Raw genomic sequence first — 12,358 nt, 5'->3', positions numbered from 1 at the left:
ACCATAGTGAGGGATGATTGCCCATGCCATGGCTGATGCGTAGATGCCACCAATCATCCAGAACATGCACAGCCAGCTGAGGTGCTCTCCTCGCTTCTCCTGGGCCAGGAACTCAGAGAAGTAAGAGAATACAATGGGGATGGATCCTCCGATGCTGTAAGAAATTAAAATAGTTTAGGATGGTGACGGCTGCTTATTTACTGTCTTATCGTTTTGATCATTCCTCCAGTATGATCATCATAATGGTCCTAATCATCATTATTCATAAAGTGCTTAAACTCAGGGTGACCAAGTGCTTAGCTTTTCAGTTAACTAGATTGCACCTCTTAAATTTGGGAAGACTACAAGCTTGACAACAGCTAGCATATTCTGTTTTGCATGTTGTGGACTGCAAAACACATTGAATCGATTCTAGTTATATAGTGCCATTTTGTATATAATATATAAGCTATATATTTTGTCATTTCAAAAACAACACAACAAAATTCACTCTCATATTCTCATCTGCAAACAGCCTATTTGGAAAATTGAGAAATATTTTAATAAGCAAAGTCTCGGAAAAGTCTAGTAGCCTTGAAGTTAAAAGTCAATATATGACAGACTCTACCCATTTATTCAATCTGCTTTCTACATCAGCTTTTAGTATTTCTGTTTTCTATGTGTATAATGAATAAACCGTACATTGGTTGAGGTTTCTGTAATTGCATATTGCCATAGTACTGTTCAGCTGTGTTCTAGTAAATAACAGGCTTAGAGTTTATCAAGTGTCTCTCACACACCAAAGGGAAGAAAATCTGTGCACAACCAGTCAGTTAATATCTTCTTTGTTGTTATTTGCAAATGACACGAGGTTAAGGAAGATGGCAACTCAAGAGAATCATGATGTTCCCCTCCAACTTTAAACAATGATCATGTACTATACATCTCACCCTCCACTGGCTCCAGAAGATTGACTGATGCTGGGGGGCCCCTGGCATGCTGTATTCTATAGTTTCTCTCTTACAGCACCAAATGTATAACTCCTGCAGTCACTAAATGGTGAATTGTACATTTCCCTTCGTGTCCGTGGGGATGGGGACAGCGGTGCTCCTAAAGGGTAACTTGTTTAAGGGCAGATATATGAAAACATAACTTACAGCAGACCTCTACACCAAGAGGAGAAGCCTTACTTGAGCATATCCTAGCCACCAGCGCAATTTCTCATGCTTGTGCACCAGCCAGGAAATTTTGATAGAGAAGACAGTTCAAGCCTAAATCCTTATTAGCCGGTGGCCTATCAGCACCATCTGGGGAAATAACAGTCAGCCTGACAGATCACTGTTAAAACACCAGCACTCAAGATATACTGTTGCCCGTAACCTTAGTACAATCTAATTATCAGTGAAGCTCTGTTGCAGTGACCCAAGAACAGACTATGTGCGAGGGTAAAACATGGGGTTTTTATACGTTATTTGGTGTCAAACTGATACTAATTTATGAGGGAAAATTGTGAATATTTTGGAGATAGTTCAGAGACAACTTAACACCAAATATAAGGACTATGGGATATCATGTGGTTCCAATTTTTTTTTGTTTTAAATTAAATGATCATAATGTGGTGCACATGGACAGATATAGTAGAAAAAATATTTAGGGGTAAATCCAGTCCTCATTATTGGAACAATTTCATAAGGGTTTGGGGACAATTTTGTAACTAATAAAGGACATTCTCGTGTAGATTAAGGAAGCCTTTATTGTTAAGTAAGGGACAACCCTATGATGCTTAGTTACATTTTAATGATTAGATGGCGGATATTTTCATGAAGATCAAAGGGATTTTTCATAAGAATTTGTAGTAATTTCATAATTATTATTTTTTAATTTAGGTTGATTATGTGATGATTGATTTCATTATTTGTTATGTAGAAATGTTGTAGAATATCATGATGATTTTAGTAAAACGTTCATGATGAAAGCGGGGATAGTTCCATAATTATTAGAAAGGAAGTTATCTTTATTGAGTAACAATTCCACGATTCTGAGGCCTTTTCTTTATTATCAGCAACATAATGCCTGCTTTTGATACTGTCATGCTAGCCAGGGCCACAGTTATGTGCTTGTTATGGAACAATAAGCTGACATGTCAGAATAATTACAGAGACCTTTGTGATTGTGGGAACCATATCTTGATTATGTGGAGAATGTCATGATAATAACTGGGGACACTGTAAGATGATTGAGCGAAATTTAATCCGAATTAAAAATGGATTTCAAAACTATTGGAGAATTGTGTGATGTTCTTAAGGAAACATGCCTCAATGATTAGGGACAATGCCAATGGTGTGTTGGCAATAGCACGATGACTAGAATTACAACGTGATGTTAATTACTGTTCATTCTTTTATCTACAAGGGTTAATAAAAATGTTATAAGTGGGAGAATACTCTATTGCATATGTGACAATTTAATGATAATAATGACGACAGTTTCACGATGATTAGTGAGACAATGCATGTGCTATGAAAAACCACTATTTGTTAGCATCTCTAGGAATGTTAAGGGAAACCTTAATATTCCTATCACATAATCTTTTGTAAACAAAAATTAAGCCACTTTTTTTAAAATCAAAAACTTTGGCATCTCCCCTCATCATGTAAAGTCCCTCATTCACTAAATGTATAACATTGAATTTCACCTTCGGTACTGGGACTCATGGATTAAAGAATCTGTCAAAAAATCCGCTATAGAAAGATCAAGGCCTATCCACAGTTTGTTTACAGGAAACGTGAACTGTGGGAAGTTGGGAAACTCCAGATTATCATTTTATCCATAACCAGCCAGTGCTTCACATCAGAGACACTATAGTGGTTAAATACCAGTATAATTTCAAATTATTCTACAGTTGAAACACATTGTGATCGCTCTACTTGTGCAAAATTGAGTATCCTACCCTCAGAGAAAGTCACTTTGAACATATCTCACTTTGTAATATTTTTCTAATGGTGCTTGTCTAGGGCTGCAGCAAGTAATCATAGCGTGTCCTGGAGTCTCAAAAAAATGACTGGGACAAAAATGTAAAAACTTACAGTCTCTATAGCAGCAGAAAACTGCATTATATAAGTTTCAATATTGCATTAGGGACAGGCGTGAAATTTCTTACAGAGGAAAATTTTGCAAAATTACCCCGAGTAAGATGTGAGCCACCACCCCCTAACATTATTTAAAAACAATTAGAAGATTAAGGAAGACAATGGCTCAGGCCACGGATAGTTTGCCTATATTAAAACAAAGTATGTAGTTTTGGACAAAATGTTTATGCCCCCTATTTGCTAGTTATAATAATCAGGCTGCAGATCCGAACTTCTGAAAAGATGGTTTAATACTTCCTATTTATAAAAAGTACTTGAAAATGCTGCCACATTATTATTGACAAACAGCAGTTCGGATACGATCAGAAACTTGTTAGCAAAGTCTAGTAGAATCGACTATTTGCAGAGAAATAAAATACATAAAGTGACTTTTTTAATGTAAAGTTGAATAAATCGAGTCTGTGTGAAAATGTAAGTGACATAAAAGTAATTGTCCAATTAACATAGAAGCCAGCACCCTGTATAGCAACCTCATACTGCCAAGGTTATCGCTCCCAGCAATGCCTTCTCAAACTGGGTGATCGATTGGCCCATATATTTGCAGGGGTGCCTCTCACAGACTGTCCTGATGCTCCACGATGAAGGGTCCAGATATCAGAGTGATCCAAGGAAGAGCTGGTATCGCCCACTAGGGTGTGAGCGGGTGCTATGCAAGAGCGGATAGATGTCAAGCCTGAATCATCTTAATGAAGATGATAGGTCAGTACTGTCGCAATCACCTGAGACACTATTGAGTACAATAATGAAAACCCAACCGTTAGCAAAAAGGACTACTGTTGCCATGGTAACAACAGACCCCCATTAAACCGATGCATGTAATTATTAGAGGTTTGTCTTCACGCTGAGCAAAATCTCCCACTGAGCTTGATTTGTTCTCTTCCAGGCAAGCTTTCCTTCCACTGCGCTCTTTTCTGTGAATCCATTGCGGATCTCTTTAGGAAACATGGAGGTAAATCCATAAAAACACTTTACAGGCGTTGGAGAAATAAATGAAACCAATCTAGCTGCATTCCTCTCCTGTTTGGGAGCTGCAATGGTAGCAACTGGAGTTGGAAACCTTTGAGCAGATAATGAAACCGACAATGGGCGGTATCTGGTTTGTAACAGCTAGCTAAATATTACATCCCTCATCTGTAGTTTTGGGTTTAAGAAGTGCCCCTCGTTTGTATGTAGTGCAGACTTGAAACTGGGACATCATTAAAAGCCCATTTATTCAAAGTTGAGTAATTGTGTTTTGTCTTTGAGAATTGGGAAGAATTATTTTACGGTAAGATGGCAATATTTTCCTTTTGGTCTTACATACAGACCTTGAGAAATATATTTTCCACTGAATGTCTGCAAGACCACGTCCACACCTTTTAAAAATCTTTTGTAGCGATATAAATTTTGTTGAATTCGTGCTCTGAATGACTGAAGAGTTTTGGCAAGTTGCATTCGATGCTACAGTGAAGGAGGTCGAAAATTTCTGAGGAGCAGAAGGAAGACTACTAAGTGTAGTTCTAGGATATGTGAGAAATTGCTATTTTCCTCAAAATAATCGAGGAAGTTTATGTACTGTTCCAACTCCAGTCCTGTAATATTTTCTGAAACTTTTAAAAATTACCCAAACATTTTTTTTAAACGGTTAGTTAAAATGTACCCAATTATTTAGAAAAAGGGTTGAAAAATTGTAATTTGCATTGCCGTGAAGGGCAGCCCACAGGATGCTGCTAAAGGCAAAAAAAATGACTATTTTTTTCTTGCCTTGAGAGATTCCCCTTAATCAGTCTTTGTATATTTTGACATCCCATTAAGTTCGTTGTGAATCTGATTCAAACCTTTTGGTTGACATTCAGTTTTACATAACTGTCCATTACTTTCTGACATTGACATAAACTGAAGCTCTTGAAGTCACAGTATTTGGCGAATAAGTCAAAAGTAGACAAAAAGTGGGGAAGCTGTTGAAAAGTCATTAAAGGGGATAAGAGTTTCTAATATCAAATACATTTGGTAAGCTCGTGTTTACCACCTGTGTCATCTCGACACTGAATGATGTACGGTTGACGTTAGCTTAATGGTACTCATTTAATCGACCTTGGAAGGATGAAAGGCTGAATGGAACTATTGGGATTCCAATCTATGACCATGAGGTCAAGGTCAGGACTGGGACGGCATGCATATTCGCCCTATCCAAGGAAATGTATACAACAGTGCAGAAAATCGTACAATCTACCCCATAATGTATTACAGAAGTATACAAAACATTATATATGTGACATGATATGCTTTATAATTGCGTAGAAGAAATTAATAGCTTTGATGGGAACATTTGACAATGAGTTCAGTTACATATTCTGGAGTGCGTTTATTAGTCCACTGAGCTGTCAGAATAAGCAATGGAAGTGTCCACATTCACCAAATCATGCCATTTTGTCACCGCAGAGAAACCAAGAAATGCCAAGAACAGTGAAAGGACAGCTCACTCACCCAACCCCAGAAAGAAGGCGGCAGAAGAGGAAGGTGCCGTAGCCTTGTACGAAGGATGAGAAGAAAGCAAAGACGCTGTTGACGGATAAGGAGATCAGGAGACACTGCTTGCGTCCAAGGCGGTCAGCCAAGCCGCCCCACAGGAAGGCGCCCACCATCATCCCCAGGTAAACAATGAGGCCTGCAGAGGAAAAAGAGCAGATCTAATAAGAGAAGGTTTCGCTTTACATGAGTTGGAGAAAAGGAAACAGTTGCTTTTCAACAATAGTTTGGTCTCTGGCTTCTTCACATGTATGTGTGTCCACCTAGGTGGCATGTGTGGAGTAGACAAGTTTCATTAACTCAATTAAACTAAAATGGTGTACCTACCAAGTAATATTTGGCTGGCTGTTCTTACTCCTCCCGCCATTTAAGTCTAAGTCTACTGCCAGCTTTAGGAAGTGCCGGTAATGAGGGGTATCCCATCAGATCCCGTTCTGATAGTTATTTCTCATACCGATCTCAGTTCTGGCCGACACAGTCAACTATGCCAAATTTGACCTGATGTAATTTTCCAACACTAGACACAATTCAGTTGCATCCGTTCATAGGGGGTTATTACAACTTTGGAGGAGGTGTTAATCCATCCCAAAAGTGACGGTAAAGTGACGGATATACCACCAGCCGTATTACGAGTCCATTATATCCTATGGAACTCGTAATACGGCTGGTGGTATATCCGTCACATTTGGGACAGATTAACACCTCCTCCAAAGTTGTAATAACCCCCATAGTCTGCATTCTGTTCAGAGCAGCACACGGGGGGGTCACTTACAGTGGGGGTCTAAAACAAAAGCCTGAATTAAAGAGCCATTAGCCCTTCTTTTGTTCAAGTGTGATCGTGAATGGAAGCAATCTGGAGCCTAACACCTGGACGGCAATGGAATGGAAGGAAACCAGGGCACACAGCTTATGACTTCACAACTACTTTAGAGAAACTATGATTTGGAGGCAGGTTTTGACTTTGGTCAAGCCCCCTGGACAGGAGCTCTGCATATGCACTATATGAATGCATATATATCTGTGTGTTTGAGCAAAATGCACAATCTAATTTATTTTTTATTGAATTCTTTTATGGCAAAACACATCTCAGATTAGAGTGCCAGAGCACTTTACATCACACAGTAAACCATACAAGTGTGTAATTCAATGTACATGAAATGTCAGAAAAGGCAATGAGAGTTATAAGGGTAGAAGCCACATATTGACTATACTAGTAGACGTTACATATTAAGAGTGCATGGTCGACGGAAAATTAAAGTCCGGATTTAAAACATAATGCAGGGATTGAGTTTGTCTGTCCTAACAAGATTTTATTAATACCCAAAAGGGCTCCTGTTTGCAAATTTAGAATAACAACAGATTGAGAAAAAAACAATAAGGCTCTAAACCCATGACTTTCAGTTGCGTATAGCTCCTTGATGCTGATTCACGGCTCACAGTGCAACACTAGGATTGCACTTTATGAACTGGAAGTAACAAATGGATGTGTGTGAAAAGCAGTAACCCACATACCTATTTACATGAAATACAAATCGGTGATTTGAATGATGCACGATGTGCTTTGCTGCATGCATGTCAACGCTCTATGCTACTTTTTTGGTTAAAACTGCGACTGGACAAAACACAGAACTCTCGTGCAACTGGATTAAAAATCCACTGCAAATTGCTGGGCACACAAAGTTCTATTCAACAGCAATGCTTTAAATGGCCAATCATTCTCGTGTACTCAGTACCTATAATTTGGAAGGGACAGTGCCGGTATTTCTCAGCACTATTACAACGCTTTTAATGTAAACGTACTGGCACTTCTCAGCAGCAAGCAGGTACCTCAGCACAAGGAGCACCTGCACTTCCATATTTCCATTTCAAGCACTATGCAGTTGGTGCCTTAACCTTTAAGGTGTTTTAAATGCAGTCTCTTTGTGATCAATTAGGTAAGCTAGACAGATTTAGCCTCAGGTTGGTCCTTGTTGCCAATATCTTTGCGGCAGATTAAAAAAAATGTAGAATTGGACTGTCAGACTCCGCCCCTTGTGACTCCACCCATTTCCCCGACACACCTTGACCCACAATTTAAGTATTCCTGAAGTAAGTTTTTCCAATTTCAGCACTGTCTGTGGGTGAAAAGATAAAGACCTCGCCAGGCATCTGCGGAGGAAATGATGTGCTGCATGCTCTTCTCGCGCCTCATCAAGTGCTCGCGCTCCCATGTGGCGTGTACTCTGACACCCTCTAATCATGCTGCGCTTACAAATCTCAGCCTCGCTGCTCTAATGGCCTCTCGAACAGCAGCAAGTTCTCAGCCTCTGGTTTGAGGCCAGTGGGCTGAATGCTTGGGGCAAAGAAGAGGTGTTTGAGGTCACTGATGGTTAATCCCTGTGGGAGATTTTACCTTCAGTTGCGAAATCAAAAAAAAAGTTTTTATATAGCACTAGTACATATTTTATGTTTCACAAAGCTTTAAATACCAAGTTCTAAGCAAACCCAACTGCATGGTTCTCAAGTTAGTTAGTAAGTTGAATAGTCAAGCTAGGGTGGCCACAGTAGAATTCAAACCCTGAACCTGCAGGTTATACACAAATTGGATTATATTGCAGAATTTGTTTAGCGTTTCTTCAGGTTCTTCTTTGCCCTTTCGGAATTCATAGTTGGATGGATGCTGTCCGTCGGATGTAATACATAGGATATGTTCTGTGAGGTGCATGAGGTTCAAAGACCTGCTTCAAACATGGTGCAGTATATCTTGTCAGTGGTGTAACGAAATGTGATGGGGCCCCCCTGCAAAGTAGATGAGTGTCCCCCTCCGGACTCACTCAAGAGCTTTCAGACCAGGATACTGTGCTGAGGGGGCCCACTCCCACCGCAGGGGCTTGGGGGAGACCCGCCGGGAACACAGTGGTCTTGTTTGACATTAAGTGTGACTTCTCTGTTGGAGAAAAAGTAGGTCATTTCAACGGAGTTGCTTTTGGGGAAAAAAAGTGGTCCAGTCCCATAGATTGCTCGATGAACATTGCTTCAAAGATTCTCTTTTATCAGAGGTAGCCAGTGAAGGCATTTCGGGCCACATGTATTAAAGGGTTTTACCCATTCTGTGTCTATGGGAAATAGTGTTCATACATATGGCCCATCATCCCTTAAATAATGTTATCTTGAATGGAGGACTGAGAAGCGGTCTGGCAGCTGGGTTCTGAATTCTCTCCAATTTTGGTAGTATTAACATGGATGCCACAAGGAATAGAGCAAAACCAACATGGGAGAGTATCAGGTCAACAGTACTTTGAATTTTTTGAGGGAAGACTAGATATTGGGAAGTACACTAAAGGTATGACATCATGTAGCAATTTTGTTTGGAGACAGGGGCCATTGGTAGGGTTTACCCAAGTGGGGGGAACACCAAAAACCAGCAAGCCGCCCCCCCCACCAAACCTGCAGCCCCTCCAATTCTAAAGGAATCAGTTTGACAACTGTGATACCAACAGTGGAGCCTTCGCTGGCTCTGATGTTGGTAACCCTTGACCCGGGGTCTGTGCGCCTTGGGGTAGCTGGCTCACAGCGCTTACCATCCTGCTCTATTGAGGGCAGAAATTCGGTCGCTCATTTTCCCTGCCCATGTCCAGCAGGCAGGTGAATGGCGGAATTGGGAAAGAAAAATGTAAAATGGCCCCCACTTGCAAGTAAAGGCTCCCTGCATGTTTGGCCGTTTACTTTTTCTTCAAAGAAAACATACTTAGCTTTTGGAGTTTTTCGCTCAAAAGAAATATCTACCAATCAGGCACTTGAAACTTGTGCAGCTCAGCAAACTACGGCATAGAGATCCGTATCTGATAGGTGATAATCCGTAAATATAGCAGACACTCCTCTTCAAAGGTAGAGGAGGTCATTACCTCCTTGCCTCCTTAGGGGACTAGAGGACAGCCCGCTAGGGTCTAAATGGCTCATTGATTCCCTTAGCGGAGTCCATAATCATCCCTGGTTCCTCTCTTAGGAGGAACAGAATGATGGTGGCCCTAGCTCTTGAGGTCAGATGGTTGAAGGGTCCTTTGGCCACATATGATCTCTCAGTTTTTTAGGTATTTGACTTGAAATGTTTTTTTAAGATCCATATCACAGTTTGTGATGTAGCTTGAAATGGTTGTCTACCAACCAGATATGTGTATGCCATGTGTGCCGAATAGTGCCATGCGGTGGACTACTTTTAGGCATCAATCGATAGCACTGAAGCCAAGAACCAATGGCGTTTCAAGCTGCTGGGTGTTTTTGTTGTAACAGTTTAGGTTAAAAGAGATGAGTTCAGGAGGTGGAGTGAGATAATCATTGAACATGAGAGCAGCAATGGTTACAGTCCTCGATCCATCTGGTACCAAGGGTGGTTTTGTAAACCATCACTAGACCTCTGCCATTGTTTTTCAGTCGGTCGATTTTTGGAAGTATATTTAGTATGCAGAGATTGTTTCATATATAGGTCCAGCAGAAGGCGTTTGCTGAAACGCGTTGACACTCGTTGCAGGATACTGTGAAACCATTATATGGAATAAATTCGATACAATTTAACTCTGAACTGTTGAACTTTACTTCGTCCCTACGGTCGGGATTTGACTAAGGGATTGGTGCAGCCGTCGGGTGGATATTGTTCCATCTGTTGAGGATTATATAAGAGGGCTTTGGTCAACTCTTGGGATGTGGTGGTCGGTTAATGGGGGAACATGTCAAGCAGCGCAGTCCTATTTCAAAGCATCTATAGTCATGATGCAGAATTTCTATTGGCGATACTCTTGGATGTTGGCAACAAAGACATGAATTCAGAGAGATGAGTGCTACACTCATAGTCTGATCTTTGACAGTGGCTTTTTGCAACCTCTGAAGGCAACCAGTATGAGTGATGTCACAAGGAGAAAGACTGCCAGAGAAGATCAGTCAAGGTAGCACCAAACCCTTCTACATCGGTGAAGTTAGAACTAGGGACCTCTTGCAAGTGAACACTCCAGCTTGATCCATGCACTCATACAATCTGCACCAATAATAGTTTGACATATGAGAGAAGGATCAGGAGCGCCCCTTCCAATCTCTCATCCACAGGCATTAAAATAAACTGCCTTTCAAGTCGACAGAGACCAAAAATTACAGGCTTAAAAAATATTCCAATTGTGATACATTTTTTTTCCTCCTCTGGCACTTGTTTCTCTTCACTACTTCCTTAGGCACCATGAAGCTGTTTAGGTATCTGTGCTCTTTCAAATAATGCAGAAAATACTAGTTTTGGTCATGACGTAACATGCATCATAGAAATGCAGAAATATTATTTTCAATTTTTCAGGTGAAAAAGTAATTTTACTACTACAGAAAATGTTCAAGCTTCAAAACAGCTCCAAACTTTTTTTCAGGATAACTAGAATTGGAGAGTATCTCATTGTTAACAACCATATTCCTCCAAGAGTTATACTCAGGAGGCAGATGGGGCATTAAATTCCACACCAGTGATAACAGAGAAGGAGCTATTGAGTACTGCTGGATTGGATATTCCTCTTCATTTATTTCTGTGAGGTGATCAGTGCTGAAAACAGCTTCCAGAACTTTCAAAGGATCTTACCACTGATTGGCTGGAGAAAGTTGTCACTCAGCCAGCAGAAGGGATGGTAAACTGGAACTTCCAGTGTGAGGCTTGAAGGCCCTGCGTACACCAAACTCAGTGAGAAGGAATCATAACAGCTTCTGTGTTTGTGTCGCACACACAGAAGCTGCCACAGGACGGACTCAGGGTCCCGAGCTTTGGCACAGGAGGAGGGAGGTAGGAAGATTCTTCAGACTTCATGGCGGAACAGTCGAAGATGGAACTGATGCAGTCCACTAAATCTTTTACTCTTGGGTTCCTGTAGCCAGCAGGCTCTTCTGTGTTTACATACCAGAAGTAAAGTACTCACAAAAGTATATTAATGCTCTACGAAATCCATTTGCCTTGGATACTTAATGCATTATAATGGACTCGGCTGTCAATAATTACAGATCTTCTAATTAGGTTAATATAAGTCAGCCGTAAGGTTTGTATATATAGGACACAAATGTAGTCAACTGTAGCACCACATTTGGTGGTAGGGCGTGGCACCGACATGTAGCCTTATTGTGTATGCCAGCCAGGTTAGAGCAAAACATACGAAATAAAGGGCACTGGGTGCAAAAATGTACCAAACTATGATAATCAAACTACATTGGACTGTCCTTCCAGTTAGCAAATATGCTTTTGAACTAACACTTCCAGGCACTGGCTCAGTGGCAATGAAAATTCATAGTGCACATATGCCTCCTTAACATAATTTTGGAGCCAGTCAGTGACTTTTTTTCTTGCAGAATCCTTTGGATGTCTCCCTAGTGGTTTATCCAGATGGATGTTGGTTGCGAAGCCTTGTGACGCATGATTGTTGTGGGAATTGCAGCTTGTCCTGGAACAATGCCAAGAAGCCCTCCACATGTCTGATCAGCAGGTGTATGATGCGAGCTTCCCTTTATCCAGCTTGGGGATTCAAGTAATATTTCTGAAATGGAAAATTCCTGCTGACATCTGAGGCCACAATTCTTGTAACCAGAGTGAAGTCTCTCTAGGAAGCTAACAGACACATACTATGTTGCAAGTGGAAGGCTGAATGTACTAGAAAGAGGTAGGTAAGAGTCCTAAATGACTAATGAATGAATTTCCCTGACCTACTCTGGCCTGTTGTACCATATGCATG

General features: G+C 40.7%; 1 protein-coding gene across 1 annotated transcript in view; it reads right to left on the bottom strand.

Annotated features, from left to right (window-relative positions):
• The window catches only part of SV2A (synaptic vesicle glycoprotein 2A), a 205,877-nt gene that overhangs the window by 52,130 nt on the left and 141,389 nt on the right, over positions 1-12,358 (bottom strand). The window contains exons 3-4 of the mRNA XM_069218238.1: positions 5,595-5,775; positions 3-154 (exon numbers count right to left, since the gene is read on the bottom strand). Of these exons, the coding sequence (XP_069074339.1) occupies positions 3-154; positions 5,595-5,775 (333 nt within the window). The remainder of the gene's footprint in view (positions 1-2; positions 155-5,594; positions 5,776-12,358) is intronic.

The sequence above is a fragment of the Pleurodeles waltl genome, chromosome 12, assembly GCF_031143425.1.
Source record: "Pleurodeles waltl isolate 20211129_DDA chromosome 12, aPleWal1.hap1.20221129, whole genome shotgun sequence".
NCBI lineage: Eukaryota > Metazoa > Chordata > Amphibia > Caudata > Salamandridae > Pleurodeles > Pleurodeles waltl.
The sequence above is the reverse complement of the archived record's forward strand: the minus strand, read 5'-3'. Positions and strand labels throughout refer to the sequence as shown.